We start from the raw sequence: 25,117 nt of genomic DNA, 5'->3' as shown, positions 1-25,117 counted from the left end.
TTACTTGGACTCTTTAGATAGGGCACAACATCAACGCTCACTCGAGGGGGAAATGGAGTATGAGGCGGCCTTGTATGAAGACGAGGTCAATCAAGGACACACTCAACCAATGACCGATGAAGAAGCCGCGTACGACGATTACCTAAGGAATAGCTCGGGATCGGGTAGCGAAGAAAATGAGTAACAAACATCAACTTGTTAATGTAATCGTGTCTAAGCATTCTTTAATGTTTGTATTTTTGAGTTACGAATATGCGATAACGATTTAATGTTTGTATTTTTAATGTAAAAGCTATAAATGAAAGTTATGTGTTTTTAATCTTCCAAGCAAAGAATGCTAACAACGAAACCCTAAACCCTAAAGCAAAAAAAAAAAAAAAAAAAAAAAAAAAACCGGTTAACCGGTTAGACCGGTTATTAAAAACCGGTTGTAAAAAAACCGGTTTAATAACCGGTTCTAACCGGTTTCTAAACCGGTCCAAACCGGTTTGGCCGGTTTGAGTTTTCATTGACAAAAACCGGTTAATAACCGGTCCGGTTATTAACCGAACCGGTTTTTTTCTGGATAAAAAAAACCGGTCCGGTTAATAACCGAACCGATTTTTTCAAAAAAACCGATTTGTGCACCTCTACATACGGTCATACCAATTAAACCATGACCCATGCATGGCATGGATTAAGTAGAGTATAGATTAGAAAATAGGAGGAAAATTAAAATTATGATTGAATGTATAATTATTATTTTTGTCTGTTAATATAGGTAGATAAGTAGAAGACAAGATTGGATGACATAGACTAATGGATAATAAATGATTCCTTCGATCCCAAATACTATGTTTGCCCATTTCATAGTAATAACTAAAGCAAAATTAGTTACTAGTAACAACTTGTTTTACTTAATAAACAAGGAGAACATCATAAGCAAAGATGATTCATGGAAATAACAATATTGTTTTCAAATTTGCTTATCCGCTTAAACAGTTAAATCGATACTGTTAACGTTGAATGTACTAATCACAACGTATTTCAGTTGATGAACTTTCAAATATGTTGGTACATATGTCGTATTTCCCCTCTCAAATTACATGCTTTTAGTGGCATGGATTGGGCGGGTCAGTCTACCTGATACAAGCTTATGTGATTCGACAGGGGGAAACCCCAGTCAAATCCCCTAAGCCCACCAGAGGGGAAACCCCTGTCAAATCCTTGTCCAACGAGAAGGCGTGTCTTGACAACCAACATGTATTTATTCCTTTTGCTTTTGACACTTTTGGTTTCCTCGCGCCCGAAGCTGTGGAGTTACTTACCCGTGTCCAACAAGTCATGCATAGTAATGTTATGACTCCAAGATCCGCAAATGTAGTTTTTAAAAGATTGGGTTTTGCAATTCAAAAAGGGGTAACGGCGCAGCTTGTTGCCCGCTTACCTTCTGTTTCGATGTAATCTGAATACTTTATAAATATATGAATTTGCCGTTTATTTCGCAAAAAAAAATAAATAAATAAATCTCAAACTACAAGTACAAGTAGGGGTATTCTTCGGGTTATTTAAACGTTTTAAGTAGTCTCGATCGAGATTTCCTTTATAATAAAATCTTAAAAAAATTTGGAAATTGTTTCTTCAAACATACGAACACCAAAACAACATGGTAAGATTTATATTATAATCTTACTCTTCAGTTAGAAGCTTAATAACTGTAATCAACACTTGATCTTCAAACCACATATCGATAGGTAACGTAACGACCAGCTGTCTCGCTTGGTCTGATAATTTTCATAACCTGACTGCGCTTTAGCCCATAGTAACGCGCAATAGGATCAGACACTTGAATCCTAGGTAGCTGTCATACAATTATAAAAATATGAAAATATTAATAACAAAGTATAATATATGATCTTTAAGTAGAGCTGCAACGAACCGAATGAACATGAACAAAACCTTGTTTATGTTCGTTTGTTAAGGATATAACGTGTTCAGGAACGGTTCACAAACACTTACTGAACGAGATTTTATGTTTGTGTTCGTTCATTAAGGAAATGAATGTGTTCACAAACGGTTCACAAACACAAATAAAATCAGCAGAGCCCAGAGATTGAGATCGATGTATTCATTAATGTGAATAATGAAAGCCTGCAAACGAATCAAACGAACACGAGCATGCCCTTGTTCGTGTTCGTTCATTTAACTTTAAACGAACACAAACACTTAATCGCACAAATATTTATGTTCATGTTTGTTTATTTAAAACATGAGCATTTGTGTTCGTTTGTTTAAAAATCTAAACGAACATAAATGAACATATATGAACAAATGTAAATGAACACAAACAAACATAAACGAACATTTATGAACATAAATTAACAAATATAAAAGCTTTAAGTAGATAGACTCATCTAGATAATATTTAATTATTTTCTATTAATACATAAACGAACATAAATAAACAAACATAAACGAACGTTTAGAACATAAATGAACGAACAGAACACAAAATTTTTGTTCATGTTCGTTCGTTTATTAAATAAACAAACATAAACAAACTTCCCACCGAACGGTTCACAAATAGTTCACCGAACGTTCGGTTCGTTTACAGGCCTATCTTTAAGTCTAAACAGGTGCATTATATTATTATGTGTCAACTGTCAAGTCAGTTGTTGCGTTGTGATATTTAAAACATGGGATTAACCGATTAACCTGTGTTTCTTTGACGGTGTATCTTTCGAGCAAAGTTTTCTTTTCTTCGGTTGTAAGTAGTTGGTGCTCGGGAACTAAAACATGATCTTTAACATTCACCAACAACTCTGCTTCCTGTACTTAAAAACAAAATTATATCAATACTACTAGAAGCAGTAGCATAACTAGCATTTATAGCTTACTTATCGAATTTATCGATCAACATATTATTTTTTGTAAGGGTAATTATGTAAGAGAATACGAAAACGACATGCGTGTTTTCTTTTCACGAAAAAGTCCAGTAAACAGATTTTTATTATTGAAGTTTTTAAACTTGTGAAAAACAAACAGGTGCACATTTTGCCTTTTATTCTGATATAAATGAACCTGTCATTGTTAAATGTTGTAATTATAATTTAAATCATGTTTTTGGAGGTTTTTGTGATTGGCATACATGTTATCTAAATTTAAGAGCTTTATAAGAAAACAGTTGTCGGTCAAAAGGCCCAGCCCGGCCCGGGTACTAAAGAAAATGATTATATATAGAGATGCACAAAACCGGTTTTGTTTCCTAACCGAACCGGTTTGGTCAAACTATGGTCCAAACCGGTTTGGTCAAACTATGGTCCAAACCCGTTTGGTTTAGAAACCTGTTTAGGAGCATGAAAGGTCGAACTGTCCAAATCGATTCGGTTCGGTTTTAAATCAGTTTTAACCGGTTACCGGTCCGGTTTTAAAGCCGGTTTGGTAGTTCAGAAGGGGAAACGGTCCTAGAACCGGCAGCCTGGGTCGGTTTGGGACCCGGTTTGGGTGATACTGGTTTTTTTTGTACATCTCTAGTTATAAAGGAGACTGCAATGATGAGGCCCAAATTAAAAACAAAAAGGTTCATACAGACAAAAGAGATGCAAAGTTTATGAAATTTTATCAAAATACATTTTAAAATATGAGCATCTTACAGGGTGTTTGGGATTGTTGCTTATTTAAACCGCTTATTTTCTTTGTATATTCCATAAGCAGATAAACACTTTTGAGTGTTCGCCTGTTTGGATGTAGAAAAATGTTGATTTAATACGCAGTTTGAGATTGCTTACTTCAAACTATCATTCTTGGTGGATTCGAAATAATAAACTTTACTCCTAGGGTGATAAGTGAATTAAACCGCTTTCAGTAAATTGATTATCAGAATCTGCTTATAACTTTATAGGCATAAGCTAAAGCTTTTCAGAATAAGCAATGCAAAACACCCCATACTGGCTTATTATTTCACCATATTAATATTTCTTAAGCACCAGTAGATAACAAAATATGCAAACTAAGCATAGTGAAAGCAATGATTACCTGAAAAACTTCCAAATGAAACTTTGTAGCGATCTCACTCATGCAGGTTCGGGCAAAAGGTGTCAAATTTTCTCGAACAACCAAAATTGCTCGAAAAACGTTTTCTGATTTCATACGTTCGGTGTAAGTTTTCAAGGTTTTAACACCAACCTTTGGTTCCTCAGGGAAGAAGACATAGATCTGATTAATAAATAAAACAACCAAAAAGTTAAAAATCAAGTTGAATTAAAGACTCTAGATTCAACAGATAAAACAGGCATCAAATGCATCTAAACATTAATAGTGAGTGCACAGAAATGATTTGTAGTTACAAAGTTCAGCACTAAAGACAATGCAGATGAAAATATTAAAAGATATATATTAGTAGATATTAGTTTTTATTAAGTAGGCATCTTAACGTTGGTAACTTTTCAGGGGATAGAAAGATGGACATAAGAAAAAAATGTCATGAAAATACAGGATTTCATGCAGTAACTGGCAATAAATCATTATTTTAAAGCACCAAATTTCTTTTAAATATTTATGTTACACGTCTACATAGGGTCGCCCCTGAGAATCCTCGAAAATCCAAGGGCCCGGGGACGAGAATAAAAAAGGGGCCGTAAAACTCTTTTTTTAGAACACATATTAAAAGAAAACTTATAAATGTATAAAAAACAAATTAAAAAAAACTCTAGCAAAGTAAATAACAAGATTTGACTGCTAGTCGAGGTAAATTCTTTCACAACTAAAAACTGTATACAGGAATTAGAATTGAAGTGTTCGGTTCGAATAGACTTCATTCAAAAACGTCTGCCCGCCGAATCAATAAGAAAACAAGTTCTAAGTTTCAGATCAATGAATAAACCAAAACGAAAGAAGACACCCTACTCGCTCAGTGCCTAAAGCGCACTATACTCCAGTCCAACAAATTATAGTTTAGGATTCATTTATCGACAAATTTTTTTCTTCCATTTGAATTTATTTCTATGATTCTTTTAGTTGCGTTAATCGGCTATATTTCCGTGAAAATGGATTTTTGAACATGGCAAGGAAGTAGGAACAATAAGTTTACTTTATATTATTATTAACATTATTTTCCCACATGAAATACTCATCAAATTCAACAATGAACTAAAAGTCTAAAATGCTGAATAAACAAAGCATATTATGTTCCACCTGATCAGAGCTGTCATTAGCTTTAGCCTTACTGATAAGAAGATCTTCTCTTTTCATATTCTCACCATATTTCCTCAACAGATCATTCATGTCCATGTTGATCTCAAACTCTCCAACCAAATAGCCTCTGTCTCTCAGCATCTGCATAACCGTTCTCCTGATCCTACATAATCGCCTGATTTCTTCTTCTGATAACGCCATTCTCGTATCCTCTCTGCACATCATAATATCAGTGTTTATCAAAATTACAGTTTAATTTACCAAAACAAACAATCACCAATGAAATCATCATAGCATCTACACATTTATAAAATAAAACATATTTCACAGAATTACTTTTATGTTTGTAAGATCATTGATTATAGATTTATATATTAGATCTATAAGGATTAAAAAACTTAAAACAACTATATGTAAGATCATACAAGTAGCATATGTACTTTATGTGTATGCAATTCTGAAAACTAGCAATATCCTGAGGACATTGCTACGATTAAAGGCTATACAAATTACTAGGGGTGCAAAGAAGTCAAGCTGCTCACGAGCTATTTGAGGTAGGATTGATAAAATGCTCGAAACAAGCCGAGCATTATGAGCTCAAGCGAAGCGCGAGCCTCAAATAAAGCCCGTTTAGTTATCGGGGCCGAGCTCGAGCTTTGTACAAGCCTTGTGTATTTTTAATTTTTAGCTCTTTCGGACTTCTATGTACTAATTTCACACTACAGTCGATCTCCAGCCGAGCTTTGACTCTTTAAGGTACTACACGAGGCCGACCCGAGCTTAGGCTGATTTAAGGTTTTTCTCAAAATATAAAAACAATTAAAAACATATACAAATTAATTAACAAGTAATAAACAAGTTGAGCCCGAGCTTAAAAAACAACTCACTAACCGAGCTTGAGCTTTAAAAAAAGAGCTGGAAACAAGCCGAGCTCGAGTTCTAGCCTCTAGTAAGCCAAAACAAGCTGAGCTCAAGCCTAGTTGAGCTCAGGCTCGGCTCATTTACACCTGTGGATTTCCTAGAAACCAAAAGCAGTTTCATCTCTCTCTTGGAAACCATTAATCGTTTCATTCTCTCCTATTTTCAAAAAAAAAAAAAAATCTAAACACTCGTTTAAGTTTTTTCTCAAAATATATAAAACTAATAAAAAATGTTTTCAAATTAATAAATAAATAATAAACGAACTGAGTCTGAGCTTGAAAAAACGAATCACAAGCGATTCGAGCTATGTATACAAATTACGATTAAGTTTTACCTCTTTTGGACTTCTATGTATTAATTTCACACTACAAGACCGAGCTCGAGCTAAACTTTGGCTCTTTCAAGGTACTACACGAGCTCATCAAAGGTTTTCTTCAAAAATATAAACACAGTTTAAAACATATATAATTTAATTAATAAATAATACACCAGCCAACACGAGCCAAACTCGAGCTTTAGAAAAGAGCTAGAAACAAACCGACCTCGAGCTTATACAAATCGCATGCGTACAATTTTACGTATGTGAAATTAAGAAAACTAACAACAACATTGTGATGAGGACATTGCTAGGGTTCCGTTTTTACGACTATACGAATTACGATTACGTTACATTTTCATATCCTATTTAGACAGCTAGGTTTACAAAATATCAAACCATCATGCAACCGAAATTTATTCAAATATACACACGATCGTACGTACGGATCAAATATTACATTACAAATATACTAATTATAATGCATGTGGATGGAATAATCGTTTCATGCAATAATAATAATAATAATAATAATAATAATAATAATAATAATAATCAGACTACGATTTGATTGTTGAATCGATAAGAGTAGTAATAATAATAATAATAATAATAATAATAATAATAAACGATTGAGAAAGACGTACAGTGGAGATGGTGATGAAGTGTTAATCAGCTGCCCGGCTGACCGTACGTAACAACTTGTTGATGAAGACTGAATAATTTGTGCTTCTTTATAGTTGAAAGTGTTGAATGAATGGGCTTGGCCCGTTTGAAAATTTGATAGATTAAAATAAACTGAATAGCGGGTACGGCCTGGTATATTCTCTCTGAAACCGGAACCGACTAGGACCAGTGGAACCAAAACCAGGAATACCGGTCAAAACCTAGCACGACTGTACCTGAAACCAGAAAAAAATGCCCGGTCAAACACCCGATCATATCCGGAATTGGTTCCTACCCTTTGTTGGCCATCCGGTTCTGAAAAACGAGGGTGTTTGTTTGGTCTGTGAAATCACATGTTACACAACATATCTCATTCCCTGTAAAGTGTAAACACATCGAAACCATTCATTCGCCGCAACCCCCCCCCACCCACCCACCCAAAATTCCGTTGTCTCATTCACCCAGATTTCTCGACATCACCGCCGCCGCCGCTGACACCCCAGCACCACCACAAAGTAGTGATTAATTCTATTCTCATAAACATGATTGTAGAAGTAGCTAGACACTATCAGGTTGGACAACTGAGGAGACATGAGTATTCGGAAATTACTCGCCATGTACTTGGCCTAGGCGGAGAGTACTCGATCGCTTAGACCGGTTTTTAAAACATTGTCAAATATTATTAACCAAATCACACAAACTGAATGGTAATAACAAATAATTCATTCCATCAACTAATCTACTCCATTATTTCATACCAAATTCGAACATGAACAAATGGTATTTGGTAGGCTGGTATTTATGTTTTGATGTTTCAAAATCAATACAATACAGTTCGTGACGCACGACGCACCAATATCTCATCAATTTTATTTCCTTAGTATACCATACCAAGCATTTTCAATACCTGTCACCCATTTTTAACGGTTTTCGAGAATAGTAAAAACCAGGCCGAGTCCACTAACATTAAAAGAAAATAAAAATTACCATTTACTCATTGTCTTCATCCTCCTCTTCAATCTCCATCGTCTTCACTCACCGACAAAATCCCCAATTCTCTTCACCATTCAATCCAATGAAACCCTAATTTCTAATTCCACACACAATTAACCAATTCGATTCAATTCAATTCAATTACCAGAATCAAATCCACCGAGTGTAATTAGCTTATATGGACCATCATTCATCTCCTAATCTCTTTGAACGGCGCAAATTCACCAACCCTAAGTCTCTTACGGTCAAGTGGTTCAAAGAATGGTGAGTAATGAATGAATTCATCTGGGTTAGAGCTTTAGTTATGTATGTAATTGTGTATGTATGTGAGGGTTTGTTTGAATTTAGGGTTTTTTGATATGTACACCAAGTGTTTGATAAAATGCCAAGGTTAGTTTTCATCAATAACCGAGCTAGGGCTTGTTTGTCGGTTCGTTTATAAACCGAACCAAAATCGAAACGAGCGTTTTCTTAGCATTTTTTGATCCCTCATTGAGCGGCCTAGTTGGAGATAGTGTATGTACCTGAAAACAAATTAGTAGCTTTTAGACTAACTTGTAGAGTTGTAGTCGAGTTTCTATATTATGAAAACAAGCTTCTAGTAGCGTGAGAACTTGAAACGGGCAAACGAAACTATGAAATTATGAATCCTAAATCGCTTACGGTCGAGTGGTTCAAAGAATGGTGAGTAATGACTGAATTCATCTGGTTTAGAGCTTTAGTTATGTATGTGTGTGTGTTTGTATGTGAAGATTGGTTTGTATCTAGGGTTTTAGATATGCACACCAGTTGTTTGATAAAATGCCAAGGTTAATTTTCAGCTAAGCAGTTAATGAGGAAAAATATCGGATATCGGTCAAGGATTGATATCTAAGATATCGGTTATTGCAGTGAGATATCGTTGGGATATCGGTAATTTTAATATAGTGTAAAATTCATATATATAGCAATTTAACACTAATAATTCAGTATTGTCTTCTACCTTTCGCCACTTGCAAAAAACTAACAATTGTAGCAAGTAAGAATTGACTAAGACTTAAAACACTAACATTGAACACTAAAAGTTGATAATTAAGACTTAAACTCTGATATCGGGAATATCGGTTATATATCGGTCGTTTATCAGTCCAATATCGTTGATATTATCGGTACGAATATTCTGACCGATATCTTGACTGATATTTCACCAAGGGACCGATAAGCGATATATCACTGATATATCGATGATATCGACCGCATAGATTTTCAGTGATAACAAGTAGGGCTGTTCACTGGCCGAACCAGGTGAGGGCTTGTTTACGAACATAGCCAAAATCGGACCGAACATTTTCTTTGCATTTTTCAATCGAGCATCGGACGAATTAGTTAATGTATGTACCTGAAAACAAATTAGTAGCTTTTAGACAAACTTGTAGTAGCTTGCAAATGCTTATAGATTATAGAAAGAAGTTTGAAGTTGGTTATAGTTTACATGAAAACAAACTTCTAGTAGCCTGACAACTTGAAACAAATGAATGAGTCTATGAAGGAAAATTTAAAAGGGTTTAATAAATCGTATGTGTCAATGTGTGTGTGTATATAAATTAATTCGAGGCTTCAAGCCAGCGCAATTGAACTGAGTGCACCTCTGCTTGTGCTTTGCTCATTCCCAAATTGAGCCAAAATCGAACGGGCATTTTTTGGGTGAGCGTCAAGTGGTTTTTACAGCCCTAATAACAAGCATGTTTTCTCATCAATTCTTCCCCTCCACTCTGGCATCTCAGCTCCAAAGATCTACATATTGAATATAATTTATAATATGCGGTGTGGAAAATGCTTACTTTGATGGTTTTATGCTACTGTTTGCAGTCGCTTGTGTGCATTTTATTGTACATTCTCTTGAATGTTGTAAAGTCTAGGTACTCACCTGATCAATGTTTGTGCAGGGTGCCACAGGATGTAGTGACAACAGGCGGCAAGTGCTTAGTTTTGAAATGGGTTACAGGTTAGTTGTTATTTCTGTAATTTAAGCTTTCAGTTTGATATTATTAAATGCTTGTTCAAATATGTGTCTCAACTCTCAACTAATGGAGTTATGGCCACAACTATGCTCACTTTAAGCTCGATGGTACCAAACTGGCTATAGTGTTCACATGGCATCGGTGGCCAAGATAACAAAGAAGTTTTAGGGGCTGTTTGAATTTTCATTTTGGACATGATAATTTGATTAATGTGGTTTGTAAGTCACGGTGATCAGTGTTTAATGTTTGTATAAACATATTAGTTTTTGTTATTTTAGGTGCATGTAATTTGATTTATATAAAAAAGTGGCCTAATCTGGGAATTTATTTATTTTATAGAATGTACCACCTTTTTCACAAAAAAAACAAAAAAAAAGACTCCATTTTTGATCATTTATCTATTAATTTCTTAAATAATGAGATATCCAAACATTCAAACATTTTTTGTTTATCTGCTTATATTAGGTTGAAAGAAGCTGTGCTCATTAACCAGTTTTAGATTGCTTATTTCAATTATTCAAAACTGCAAGTTTACCCTTGGTGTAAACTGTAAAATAAGCTTTTTCAAGAAGCTGATTATCTTCTTAACCATCCGCTGTTTAAATAAGCAATCCCAATTGATTATTCACTCCAATTTAGCACCTCTATGCTTATATCGTATGATTTCTCGTGTTTAAGATTTATGTTTTCATCTTTTACAACCACAGAGGCTCAATTGAAAGCCATAAAAGAAAAGGCAAAAGAGGTCAACCTGGTACCGGCCGAACCCGAACCTGAACCAACAACTGAAGTTCTTTTCCTTTGTAGCTATGAAGGATGTGGAAAAACGTTTATTGATGCTGGGGCATTAAGAAAGCATTCTCACATTCATGGAGATAGACAATATGTGTGCCATTATGAGAATTGTGGAAAGGTAACACTTTTATCTAATAAAATGAAAACATTTAAATTTAATTACATTGTTATATGAGTATAGACAATTGGTATTATCAAAATTCATTTGCTTATGTTGTAGAAATTTCTGGATAGCTCGAAGTTAAAGAGACATTTCCTTATTCATACTGGCGCGAGAGATTTTGTTTGTCCTCATGAAGGTTGTGGCAAGGTGATAAGTTTCACTCCATACTCTCTTGCAACATGTTATATTACTAAAAGCTTATATTATTATATCTAATTAGGAATGCTTAAATTAGCTAATCTTGTAATCTATGATAACTATGACATCACCGCAGGCATTCTCGTTGGATTTCAATTTACGGTCACACATGAAAACTCATTCTCAAGAAAATTATCATATATGTCATTACCCTGGATGTGGAAAGAGATTTGCTCATGAATATAAGCTAAAGAATCACATTGTGTCTCATCATGAAAAGGTGAGTGCTTCCCCTATGTTCTACTTCTATAACAAGCACCACGTGACACAACTCTCTTTGTTTCATGTCTGTTGAATTTTACTGGTTGTAATGCAGGTATTCAAATTTTTTGAAAGTTTTTAAACTATCTCAACTTTGGAATAAAACCTTGGTCAGTTTGACCTTGAAAGTCAAACTGTATGAAAGGTTTTCTAAAGATAAAACAGGTTCACTCACTTGATCTGTTTTGAAACACAAGCTTGATTTTTTTATTAAGTCATTTTTTATATAACTGGCAACTTGTATTTGTTTTCAAATAGAGTATTGGACTGTTTGACTTAAAAGCAAAAGTAAGTAGAAAGTCCTTATAATGAGTTGATACAGGTTATGTTTTTTCTCAAACGGATTAAACAAAAATAAATTGCTAATAGGAAACAAGCAAATGGGTCAAACAGGCCAAATGTCATCCATAGAGTATATTTAATGCTTAAAACATTCTATAGATATATATATATATATATATATATATATTTCTGAAAATTTTAGATTATTATTTATATATGAGTTTTGTAACCATAGTTGACACACTAGATCACTCGCTGTTCATAAAACAGTGTTACAAGCCAATTCGGCCCGTGGCCCATTTTGACCAGCTACGAGCCTTTCCCATTTTATCACCTCTAGTCAAACTAATTACATATTTTTCATGATATGAAGTATACGCTCGTTATCTTAATCTCTTTAAAATTTGCAGAACAACAATAATATGATGGTAGAAGCACCTGTCAAGTATATCCACATTCAACCCGTAGAAAAACGGCCTCAAAAGTCAACAAAAGCTATGGCAACATCTTACACACCGTCACCCGATCGCCCATACGCATGTCCATATGAAGGATGCGTGAAAGCATACATCCATGAATACAAACTAAATCTTCATTTAAAAAGAGAACATCCAGGCCACTTCCCAGAAGAAAACACCAAAAACACCGTCGGATACGAAATGGACGCAGGTAGTGATCATGACGGGCATGTGGTAAAACGATCCAACCTTAAATCACATAAACAAAACCGACCCAAACCGGATATAAAACTACCACCAGCTAAAGATATGAAACAAAAGGGCCCGCTTGTTAATCATGGTTTAACGAGTGTAGTTAACAAGCAACCGTGGGCAGCGGGTAAAGAATTGTACGAGGAAGAAGACAGTGAAGAAACTGAAGAAGAACGCGATAATGGTGGTGAAGATCGATGGGGTTATAGAAATATTAATAATGATGAAGATGGTGACGATGAAGATACCGAGTATGAGGATTAGGATCACCGTGTTTCGAGGTTTGTTTGAATTTTTATATTTAGAATATAGAGTGAACCAATTATGTTTTCAGAATGTTGATTTTTAAGGTTGTTTAGTAGTTAATAAGTTGTCTAGTTAAAGACAACTAGCTTATCTGATTGATTGTGGATAGTATTACATTGATCTGAACCTCTGGTTTTTATAGCATATTTAAACTAATTCTCTGTATGAGCAAACAGGTTTCGGTTTGGTTAACCGGTTTGGAACTTGTTTTGGTGGAGAAATTTACAAACCGGTTCCGAACCTACGGTTTCAATCGGTTCCAAACTGGTTTCTACATAATCAGTTTCAAACCGGTGTGATTTTGGTTCGGTTAACCGGTTTATTTGCCCACCTCTAAATATGAGTACTAAATCTAGACAGTGGGTCATGTTATAAAACTTGTTCATTTAAAATTGATCCATCTTGGTCAAAATCCGTTACGACCAGCCAAACTGTTACTTTTTGAAAACGGTCTATTTGAAACTTATTTTGCGTAGAACATGTTCTAACCTGAATCCATTTCGACCCGTCGCCCCAATCCGCCCAGTTTGCCACGCTAAATTAACATAGTTGTTATATATCTTATATGTTCAATTCATATCAATTTGAAGTGAGAGGCCATAATGGAGTTGCATGTATTACTTTGAATGTGATATATGGTTATCTTTTTAAAATTGTGTTTTCTTGTAACATGCTCCTTCACCGATATATAAACGGGACGCTCAATATGGAACCAATTTTAAATAGAGATTGCGAGAACATAAACACTTGTATCTAGTGATTTAAATGGGCAATTGGATTTTAATAATCCCACCTCATAAAATAGCTGCCACCGCCGGCTCACCGGTCCCACCTTTTACATTAATTATTTTCATTGGACATCCGTTAAAAAAAAACTTAACGTCAATGAGTTTTTTCTAAATTTCGAACTTATATTTTAGGGATTCTAATCAGATTGAGGATATGAGCCGATTGATGTAAAACTTACCAATAAACGGTGCTCCAAACGACGATATGGTGTTTCAATTCGGGTGTTTAAACTTTCAATTAACAAAAATCAAGTTGTGTGAAGCACCAATTATTGGTAAGTTTTACATCAATCGACTCGTATCCTCATTCCGAACAAAAGCCCTGAAACATCAATTTGAAATTAGGAAAAAACTTAACGTCGTTAAGTTGTTTTTTTTTAACGGAAATCCAATGAAAACAATTAGTGTGAAATGTGAGACCGGTAACAGCTATTTCTTGAGATGGGATTATTATCAACTACAAAAATGTTGGATTATTAAAATCCAATTTTCTATTTAAATGTGATACGGTAGCAGGTTTTGTATTCACCTCATCGCCCCCTTTTTCTCTCTCCTACACCCCGTCATCACTATGTACAAGTGTAAACTGCTATTCTCGTAGTTATCTACTTAAAATTAGTTCGATAACTAGTGTGTCCCTATTTATTTATATATATAGGGGATGAATCTTGCGAGAAGTGTTGTTAGGATGAGAAGTGCGATAAGTGAATCTCAGCCGTAGATTAAAAAGATCTATGGTATAGGTTAGCATATGGCAGTTTGGTAACTGTTAGGAAGTTGTAACCAGATATTATTTGGTTAAAAGGGTAAGGTTGTAATCTTGGTGTAACTGGTTAGGGGGGAACGGTTGGTTCATCAATTGATATTCCCGGTTGCCACGCTTCCTTCCAAATTGATTTCACGTTCTTCGATGAACGAATATATTATTGAAATCCAGATGATACACACAATCAAAACCTATGTTCACCTACACACCTCTCTGCGCGCGAAATCCTCTGTTGATACGAAACCGACGGGCACACGAATCCGGTTAATTAACGGCGGTGGATCCGATTTAGAGGAGTGTAAGAAGCAATTACAGGCTCGTATATTTCCACCAGTGTAGGCTCGCCACCGAGTTGGGGGTTTGGTGATTGCTACTTGGATTAAACGATCCAGGTCTTTTTGAAGGTATGTACATCCGAGTTAGATGTAGATGTTCTTGTGTTGTGGCTTTTTTTGTGTTCTTAATGACGAACCCTAGCTACCGTTCATGTTAAAGTTTCTTGTGTTGTGTAGATTGTGGTTGAGGGCGTATGTGTTGCAATGTAGTATGTGTAGCTTTGGATTATGGGGGTTAATCGTGATCGTACACAGTTTAAACGTAGCGGTAGTTTGTGTAGCTATTTAGGTAGTGTAAACTATTTCAACTGTCTGTGTGTATTTGTGGTTTATGCGATTAACAGAATGCTAAGATTTTAATGTTCGTTGGAAACGGTGGTGTGACACATGTTGAACTGTATGTGTTTTTTATTTTTTTCAAAATAAATTGATGCTTATATGTTATGGTTGCTCGGGTACAGTAGTAGCGTATGCATGTTGAGGTGGCTGAGTTTTTTAATGTTATTTAAATTATCAGAATTATTAGAGTGGATGGTTGATCGGATCGTGTTGTTTGAGTGTTTGAATTTGATTGTTTGTTAATGTTTTTGAAGTTAACATAATCATTTGAGTTGAGTTTTGATCAGATAAGGTAGTTTGTACTAGTTGAACTGTCTGTGTTTTTTTATTGTTGTAGTTAACAGTCTGATTATAGTTTATTGTATGGTCGGATAATGGAATGTATTTGTGTTTAAGCTCTTGTGTGGAATAATGTGTTTTCTTTGGAATTAACAGAATGGAAGCATGATCGAGTTAAAAGATGTGACGTTCACAGCGGGCGTCAGATTGATAAAGGAGAATCTAAGGCGATCGGTTAACAACAATGTGAGAAAACTACGAATACGGCCATATGACATGTTTGGAATACCAATTGTGACAGGTGATCACTATTATCTGGTGTGCTTTGATGTGAAAAATCTAGCAATTGAGGTGTTAGACAATGTGGATAAGGCCACAAACAAAAGGCGGTCGAAATCAGATAAGGATTCGGATGCAAAGTATAGTGGCGTTTGCTCACGTACGGTGACAAAAATGGTTAGTATGGTTTGAGTAACAATTCGAATATGTTATTGTTTATTGTTTGATGATAAATGAGAAGGTTGTGTAACGGCTACTGATGTATGGTTTATGCAGAAGGAGTTTTTTGTGAGCTACCTGCGAATCGTTAATCATCCAAAAGCAATTCCAATGGAAGGGGTAGAACCGAAGTGGCTGAAGTTAAAGTGCACTAGAAAAGAATATGAAGAGTCTGGGCTGTTCACTATGAGGCATATGGAGACGTTTAGGGGGGGGGGGGGAGTAACTGCTGCTGTGGGCTTGGGGAGGTTTCAATGAAGAGTAAAAAGGTGTTAGTCAGCTTAAGGATAAAGTACACCGCTAAGATTATGCTGTCTTCTGTCAACAAGCAAAAAGGGAAGATCGATGAAGCGTTGGTAAGCAACTGATGCATGCATGCTGAAGTCAGTTAAACCTGTTTTAGTTTTTAATGTTTTATGGTTTTATGAATAATGTTTGATGGCTGTCTGTTAAAAAAATCCCTTATGTTAAGCCGTTAATATGTTTTGTTTATGACTGATAAACCTTATGGTATGGCGATGTGCTTTTGATTCCAATGTATCAACTATGTATCAAAGGCTGGGTTGCTATGACCAAATTTTGAGGATCATTAAGTGTACCAGGATTTAAGTATGTTAATGAAGTCTGTATGTTAACCAGATGTTTATGTTTTGTCGGATGCAATATATGCATGGATAATTGAGATCTTGTGATATGTTGGTTGTTACACGCAAAGTAGGTGATTGTTTTTTTTTTGTTTTTATGTTGGCTGGCAAACGTAACGGTTGTTGCCTCAGTTCATTGAACCTCAAAGGTACAATGTGTCAAATAAGTTAATGTAATGCTTGAATGTGGAGATGGTGTGGTTATGTTGTAGGTTTATGGGAACGAAACTGAAGGTTGGTGCGTTCAAGAGGAATTTAATGTTGTTTGCTACATAAATAAGATGTCAGATCTCAGAGTATGTAAGAACAAACGAGTTGGGATAGCCCTAAAGTTTGAGTACCTAAAAACATTGGGATACTACTGTGTATGTTAGTATGGAGAATCGCACAAAAAGAATATCACGTACGTAAACACCACTTGGTGCATATGAATGATAGCATACAGTTATAGTTGACCAACAGGTAACCACATTCGAGCATTTATCCATGCACGACCGACATGCACACACCCATTTAGCCAGAAATTGGTAAGTAAAGATTATAACATTTTTTGTGTAAGTAGTTTTGTAAAGGATTTTCAACACAGAGCTTTGTGAGCGATGTGCCTCACAAAGGAGTTGTTTAACCACAACAAAATCCATGTTCACTTATCGGTTGGCATATGTAGACGCATTTTAGTTGACATGAAGTGGAGGATGACATTTTTTCGTATGGCTACATATATAAGTAAGCGTAAGTGACACGAGCATATGCAAATCTAAGAGTTTTCCAAGGCAGACCGTTGGTATGTATGCATATAACATGTCTTGTAGATGTAGGCATTCAACATATTGAGACGTCAAATCGATGTTCAATAATCGGTTGGCAGAGAGACACATGTATTTTACACGAAATAAATGATGATGACATTTCATTTGACTAGGAATGTAAAAAAATAATGGTATGTTACACAAGTGTGATTTCAATAGAGGTGTATTAAACTGAAATGTGATGTTTATTGAACATGTATAGGGGTGACATATGATGGTAAGGGCTCGCAAGAAAAAAAAACAAATTACAATAAAAGAAACAAGTATTATTCATATGTTGTAGTCGGCATCGCTTGTCTCATCCGAATCTTCAGAAGATTACGTGTCAGATGTGCCCACGGTGTCATCGGATTCTGCATATTCCGCCGGTTGGTAATCCGTCGTTGCAATTTTGTCTTTTCTCTTTTGTTGCCTTTCCTTTCGGCGTTATTCCCTTTCTTTTCGCCTACGTTCCTTCTCTTCCATAAATTTCTCATGGTTACGCGAGTCATGACGACGAACCCGTTTGTTACATTTTGCACAAACGTTTTGGTTTTTTGCTTTTCTTCTTAGCCTTCTCGCCTGGGCCAATCTTGCGCTTGCGAGAACCTGAACCCTTATTTTTAATCCCTGTTGGTGGCTTTATTGTGATTTGCTCAGGTAGCTTGTAGCCAATCAAGTCTTGTATTATGGCGGAGTTGCTGTTATAGAAAGGTTCTATAGGAATTTTTTTCCCATATTTTGTCCTTGATCCGATGCATCTGATCGACCAACGATTGAAGAAGTTCTATGTTTCCTCGTGCATGGTCGGCGCACTGATTGTTCAAAGACATAAATTGTTGCCTTAGTTTAGTTCTTTCATCAAGTGGAACACCGAATCTGGTTTCCATCTTGAAAAGTGATGGGGGTAGGACGTCACTCCTCCATCGAGATGGAATGTATTTGTCAGGGATCTCATCAATTAGCTCGATTTGAAAGACTTTGAAGATGTGTCTACACAGGTAGCCGATGCGAGTGAAACCCTTACGGGAACATGAAAATGTGTTGTCATTGGGATTGTGAGTCACCTGCCATATACGTTCAATCTGGGTGAGTAGTTAGTGACGTAACAGTAAGTAAGCGACAAATGTAAGTGTTGTGACATGATAGGAGATGTACCTTATATTCGCCAACAAACCCGTTGCGTTTGTCTTTGTGATTGATAAGATGAATGTTGAGTCCATCTGCTAAGTCAACACGTGTACGTGCACAGTGATACAATCCCTTGATAATCTCTTTATGAACTTCTTTGAAAATTGTTATAGTGTAGACGTAGGAGGCGTGATGCTCGATTAGCAAACGGGTCTCTAACGGCGGTGTCTTTGTTGTGGTATCATTTTGCAATTCGCGCTGTATGTGTCGTTGAGCATTCAATGCCATTTCAAAGCAGTTCATGAATTGAACAAGATTGTTGCCTGGGCTAGAATATACTTTGAACTGTGAGTTGGAACTCTCACAATGTGAGGTAGTCTTCATCAAACAACACATTGGAAGATCTCTAAAGTAAGTCGGAACCCAACTTTCCCTGATAGCAAACATGTCTTTTAACCATTTGTTTTCGCTTAAACTAAATTCATCCATCAATTCATGCCATCTGGATTCAAACGTCTCCGGCTTGATGAATACATTCCAAACCAGTTTGTTAACACGACATCTAATTTCTTCATTAACCTGAATCTCACCCTTCAGCTAGAAAACAAAAAAAGTAGTAACTAGTATTGTTGAACGTGCAATAGAGCCAATAAATAACTTAAAATGAACAGCGCATACCAAAATAATTAAAAACTGGAGAAGAACATTCATAATGAAAGGTGTATACATACCTTAACAGGTATTTTGTTTGTAACGTGCCACATGCACAACCTATGTGTAGATTCATTCAAAATAGATGAAACGACTTGTTTCATTGCTGGATCTTGATCTGTCAACACCAACCTGGGCTGCTTGCCATGAGCTGATAGGAACACATCTAGTAACCACTGGTATGACTCGATCGTTTTGGAATGTATTAAGCCAGCACCGAAGGTAACACATTTCTTGTGGCAATCAACGCCCGTGAAAGGAACAAAAATCATGTCATGTCTGAAATAAAAATGAAGTGTGGTAAATTAGAATTAGAAATTGTGACCGAGAAACGTAACGCGCTTTTTGTTACCTGTTTGTTGAGTATGTTGCATCAAAGGCTAGCACTTCACCAAACAAATTGTAGTTGCATCTAGATACGTCGTCAGACCAGAATATAGACCGTAGCACATCGTCAACAGCTTTGAAGTGGAAAAAAAAATCCTCCAAATGACTCATGTTGTGGGTAAACCTATCGACAACCATTTGAGCATCCGCACAGCTACACAATACTTGACATTGCGAGCATGGTTTTTAAAATCAGTCTTTGATCCCGTGACCAAATGTTGTCCACCTTTCAAAGATGACTGAACACGGTGAGCAACGACTGGACCAAAACCTGTAGTTTGAAGATTTTGAATAAATTCCTTGTCTGAAAACTGTAACTGTCTTCTCCCGTGTGTTAGGTCCATATTGTAATCACTAACAAGCTCGTGATTGTGAGCCTCTCTGAAATCATATATCTCAAAACCGACAGAGTTCGATGGAACTTTAAGTTTAATACACGCATTGCAACCTGTAACCTTTATATTCATGTAGAGTCGCTTAGAAGAGGACGATGACGTGTCCATGGTATCCACATCTTTGCAACGTGGGGTACCGGCTTTGTTGCACACCATATACCTATGAGATATGGCACCTATGGTCCATATTATGGTTGACATCCTTACATCGAAACCGGATTTGGCTGCGTACGCCTTGTACATAGCAACTGCGTCATCCCAAGTTTTAAATTGTAGACCAATCGAAGGTTTTTCATGTGACGGAACATTTGGTATCCAACATTTTTACCCATCAGAAGAGTATAAGTAAATTGGTTCGTCATTTTCTAGATAGGTGGATAATAATAAGACGAGTATTAATTTTAAAAATTTCAAACTAACTACTAATGGGTGGATAATAATAAGGAAGCATTAATGAACGAAAATAGAAATAAATTAAACTTTCTAACTCTTACGTTCAAGGTTAATAACGCATGGAACACTCAACTGTCCGAGTAACAACTCGCTATTTTCTGGATCACTCGTTTGTAGCTGGGCAACAACATGGTTTCCTGGAACAAAAACAGTTTGGATCTGATTATAATGGCTAAATAATGTTTACAATGTTGAACAGCTAGAAAAAGTATATGAAAATAATGAAATTAGGTAGTCAGATAAAAATAACAAAAGAATCGGAGTGTAGAGGAAATAAGATGACTACGTATAACAAGTTGACGGGCAACACGTTAACCACATCATTATCTACATAAATGTTTGACTACAAAACAATTTGCTAGTAAGATATGAAAGACTAGCAGCCGTTAGCATACCAAGACCTACACACAGGATACCATAGCTACACCATAAACGCAGCTACACATCCGAGGAAAAAGAATACAACTGTCAGAACTACAAAGTATACCAAATCGACAAAAATGACAGCAATAACATAGCAGATATAAATAGGTTAACACAAACAAGATAGCCAATAAACGAAGACTGAAAAAATTCATAACATTCATACGTCTTAAAAAAAGTCTTTCCATAAAATGAAGACACAAAGACACGAAAATAAATAAAATTTGCAGAAGGTGTTACTATAAAAAGGTAACTCTTAATTCGTTGAACAACATTACTTTAGTTAATTACAAAGGTACATTTAATAATTTAAAAATACTATACAATAACAGACAAGTAGGACAGCAAACGTAAGATTGTATATGTTTGAATAAAAAAAGATACGACAACATCCAAACAAACATTAAAATGCAAAGCTACATAGATGAAAAACGTACACGAATATTTGTCTGGATCTGTGCATACAAATGTATGAACATACATACACAGGTGACAACCACACACGCATATTAGTTATGCATGAACCTACATACACACGTGACGAAGCTAAACAGGTGACAAAACATACACGCATATTTGTGCGGATCCGTACACACACACATATATGTTATTTATGCACATACATACACATTTGACAGCGCTACACAGGTGACAAAGGTACACACATATTTTTGATGATCCTTACAATTTCTGAGTGAACATTAAAGTTGAAAATAATGATAAAAGAAGGAAGACATATAACTTACCGTCATACTCGTTAGTCGGTATACTGCTTGGCTGAACATTATGTGTAGTTGACTCATCACCCGTTGTACCTGTTTAGATATAGAAATTCAGAAAACCAACTCAATTTAAAAACCAAATTAAGAGGGCTAATTGTACCAGGATATTGGTTATGAGCACTATGGAATGATGTGTTGAGCAATGAAACAATTAAGTAGAATAAGTTAAGGAAAATAAACAGTTTTATAATCATAAATTGACATTTATAGCTGTATATTAAGAAAGACATCTACAGTTTAATGAAATTGATCTTTCATAAATAAAAACAAATAACCAACACATGTTGGGATACATAATAAAAATGAAGAAAATAATCATCCAATAAAATTATATACATCTAACAATAAACGTTGAGCAATCGAGAATCATTTATCAAACAATTAGTTGATTTTATAGCAAATTGCCATGTATTGTGATAACCTGCTATCGATTTACCAAACCCTAAAAAATAATATGATCATACGGGCAACAATTGGGGAGGAGGGTTGAAGGGGGGAATCAGAATAGATATAAACCTGGATTTGCTGATGACGACTTGCAGAATCATCTTGATTTGAATGTAGCTATATCTGGAGCATAATAATATTATGACATTAGCTGGGTGATTGTCAAAATCGAAATATATATCAAAATCATGACTGAAAATCGAGTACATTATTGGGATGCTATTTCTCTAGGATTCTGAAATCAGATGTTTAATTTGAAAGATGGGAATGATGGATGTGATATCAGATGATCGGTCTTGAAAAACAACTGGTGAAACGGTTGCAAAATACTAGTATTTACCAATTTTATTAAAAAAATAAAATGACAATTCTAACCTTCTAATTATTTAAAAGAAAATATTAAAAGAAAAAATATGATTGGATGATATTACTTCTCACACTTCTCGTTGTAAAAAAACTTCTGAAAAGAACCAATACCTATATATATATATATTAAAAATCAAATGTTAGTTATGTCACAATAAACACTACTCATTAAATAAACCAATTAGTTTTTCACATATGTACAAGGCTTTTTCAAATGGCAGTTAACTAGTTTTCAAGTTAGACACCTCTCTATAGCAAATATTCATTTTTCAAGATTAGTTCCTTTCATTTTCAAGTTTGATTTTAATATCCTTTTTATTTTCATAATTAATTTTTAGCATACATTATTTTCTCTTACAAATTTTAAAATACTATATTTTCTTAAATTCCGAATATATAGTTAGGACATGCTTATTTTAATTTACGTTTCAGTATGATCATCTATCGTAGTCGGATTCCACCCTAGTGGCGTTGGAGTCGGAATGGCTTTACCAATTGTCGTCTATTGTCGATAATTTAAATTGCCCGCCCCAACAACGTGGGGTAAAAAAAAACCTTGTTATATACTTAGGGTGTGTTTGAGATTCCTTATTTAAAGTTAAAAGGCCTTTTTGTTATAAGTTGAAAAGGTCTTCTGACTTTTTAGTAAGGAGTTTCCAAAAAAGTGTGTGGATTAACATAAGTCAACAAGTTGTTTTTATAAAGTGTTTGGTTTAACTTATTAATGTAAAATGACCAAAAAAGACATTTTTGTATAAGTGAATAAGTTGGGTGGAATGGAACTTGGAAGGGTGTAACGGGTATCCTAATCTTATAAGGAGATAAGTTAGCAAACTCCAACTTATTGAAAACTTTTATTTTGGCTTTGTTGATAAAGAGATATGCAAAAGGCCTTATGTGTTAACACAAAAAGGACTTATTCGACTATAAGTCATAAGGAGAGGAAAATAAGGAATCCCAAACACACCCTCAAAGAGTTAAAGACCCACAAATAGCCTATTTTTTGGGCTGGGTGTTGAGTATTGACCAGACTGGTCCAAAGATAATGTGTTGTGTCATGACCATTCACATGCATATAAGAAACACAAATGGGTCAGTTGGTTAGGTTGGGTCATGGATCAGGTTTGGGTTAGGGTAGCCTGGCAGGTCTATTCTAGTGATTCATTTGGGACCCATGGTTCATAAGCCATATTAACCAGGCTCGTATTAATGGACCCAAGTGTGTTGTGTTTTGTAGCCAATTTGTCAAGACTATAATATAAGCACATCTCAGAATGATTCATGTGATATTATTGCACATGGCCAAGCCAACACTCAACCAATACTTTGAAATTTTATTCATTGTTTTCTATCTATTGACACTAAAGTGATGGTACTATTTGTTCCGAAAACTTTGCAATGTATATTTACTTTATTTCCTCTTTATATCATAAACATATAAGTGTCTATATCATTGTGTGTGTATATAGCGGTATATATATATGCATGCGCGTGTAATATAAAAGTAATAATTATAGTCGTATGCGAGAACCACGTGTACATACTTTTTTTATTGTTTCAAAGTGACATATAACGCGATTTTTAATCGCTTTTGTGAGGTTCTCGTACTTTTTTTATTTAAATTTTGGTTTGTAATAAAAACACCGTGTGTGTGTTTTTTTTGTGGTGGTGGGGGGTGGGGGGATGTTCTAACAAAATATTAAATTTTGAGAAAATACATATTACAAAATAAATTATTAATTTTCCAACTTTATAAAAAAATACAAAAATATGATAGAAATGTAATGTTTATTTGTCTCTCCTGAAATTCAAACAATAATACAAACAAATTTTGTTTATGTAAATAACTTATAAATGTGTAAGTCATGTGCAAGTTATATTACGTATACGTGTTGATAAATGAAAAAGGAATTAATAACATATTAACTTATGAAAACTCACTTGATTGTTTTTATGTACATAAATATACACATTTATATGTAAAAGATGCAAAGTTTTTTTTTAAATCAACAAACTATTGATAAATATATTAATTTTTTTTCTTTTGGGATTCTTGTAATAATTAGTATTATGTAATCTACATCACTCGGTTTGTTTGTTTGTTTATGTATATAACCTACACGTACACATTTAATAATACTAATAATAATAATAATATAAAAAAAATACAAAATATTGATAAAAAGTTAACGACTCAATTTTGTTGGTTTTCTTTTTCGCAATAATGTTTGTGTGTGTGTGACGTAATTATTATTTTTTTTATTTTTATGATTTTTCGAATGTGTATTGTCATTTTATTTACATGGTTTATTTAGAACACACTTGGTGCAGTACGAAGAGTGGACACTTGGCATGCCAGGATATGGAAAGGTGGGACCCACCTACATGAATAAACTCCTGTTAGATTTATTACAAAAATACAAAATATAAAATTTAAAATATAAAATACAGACCACTACTTTTAAATACTAATTTAATAATACTAGGGTGATTGAGATTGGAATATAAAGAAACATTATTTGACTAAAATGTTTGTATAACGTCAATGATTTAATGGTAACGTTTGATAAATCATTACAATAATATTATCTTTTATCTTTTCTGAAAAAAGAAATTAGACAAACAAATTAAAGTTCTGTTTTAAAGAATGTAAAATATGTTTTATAAATGTAATCCCATATTGTGACACCAATTAGCTATCGTTTCGTACCTTTTCACATGAATGATACTAAGATGTAAAGAATGTTTCATCTCATAGACTATCAATGTAAATGTTTCAACTCAAATACCATCAACGAGTTT

The 25,117-nt window shown here is 34.8% G+C and overlaps 2 protein-coding genes and 1 pseudogene across 2 annotated transcripts; 1 reads left to right on the top strand and 2 right to left on the bottom strand.

Annotated features, from left to right (window-relative positions):
• Positions 1-1,714: 1,714 nt before the first annotated feature.
• LOC143540647 (DNA-directed RNA polymerases II and IV subunit 5A-like) lies at positions 1,715-5,373 on the bottom strand. Its single transcript, XM_077033647.1, has 4 exons — positions 5,173-5,373; positions 4,015-4,194; positions 2,695-2,808; positions 1,715-1,840 (listed from the first exon to the last, which is right to left on the bottom strand). The coding sequence occupies exons 1-4, from the start codon at positions 5,371-5,373 to the stop codon at positions 1,715-1,717; spliced, it is 621 nt and encodes a 206-aa protein (XP_076889762.1).
• A 2,820-nt stretch (positions 5,374-8,193) lies between these two features.
• LOC143540646 (zinc finger transcription factor YY1-like) lies at positions 8,194-12,961 on the top strand. Its single transcript, XM_077033646.1, has 6 exons — positions 8,194-8,332; positions 9,994-10,052; positions 10,776-10,981; positions 11,084-11,173; positions 11,301-11,444; positions 12,178-12,961. Exons 1-6 carry the CDS (start codon positions 8,247-8,249, stop codon positions 12,739-12,741), a joined length of 1,149 nt encoding a protein of 382 aa, XP_076889761.1. The 5' UTR covers positions 8,194-8,246; the 3' UTR covers positions 12,742-12,961.
• A 4,788-nt stretch (positions 12,962-17,749) lies between these two features.
• The window catches only part of LOC143540642 (protein FAR1-RELATED SEQUENCE 5-like), a 35,011-nt pseudogene continuing 27,643 nt past the window's right edge, over positions 17,750-25,117 (bottom strand).

This window comes from Bidens hawaiensis, unplaced genomic scaffold (genome assembly GCF_021521415.1).
Source record: "Bidens hawaiensis isolate Kalapana, Puna unplaced genomic scaffold, B.hawaiensis_p1.1 tig00012287_1, whole genome shotgun sequence".
NCBI classification, from domain to species: domain Eukaryota; kingdom Viridiplantae; phylum Streptophyta; class Magnoliopsida; order Asterales; family Asteraceae; genus Bidens; species Bidens hawaiensis.
This window is presented reverse-complemented; position numbering and strand designations above follow the sequence as displayed.

Coding starts and splice junctions, on each gene's coding strand:
- LOC143540647 (XM_077033647.1), bottom strand. CDS start 5,373: ATGGCGTTATCAGAAGAAGAAATCAGGCGATTATGTAGGATCAGGAGA. Junction 4,195..5,172: donor CTAATGACAGCTCTGATCAG/GTGGAACATAAT, acceptor TTTATTAATCAG/ATCTATGTCTTCTTCCCTGA. Junction 2,809..4,014: donor TTCATTTGGAAGTTTTTCAG/GTAATCATTGCT, acceptor TTTTAAGTACAG/GAAGCAGAGTTGTTGGTGAA.
- LOC143540646 (XM_077033646.1), top strand. CDS start 8,247: ATGGACCATCATTCATCTCCTAATCTCTTTGAACGGCGCAAATTCACC. Junction 10,982..11,083: donor ATTATGAGAATTGTGGAAAG/GTAACACTTTTA, acceptor CTTATGTTGTAG/AAATTTCTGGATAGCTCGAA. Junction 11,174..11,300: donor CTCATGAAGGTTGTGGCAAG/GTGATAAGTTTC, acceptor ACATCACCGCAG/GCATTCTCGTTGGATTTCAA.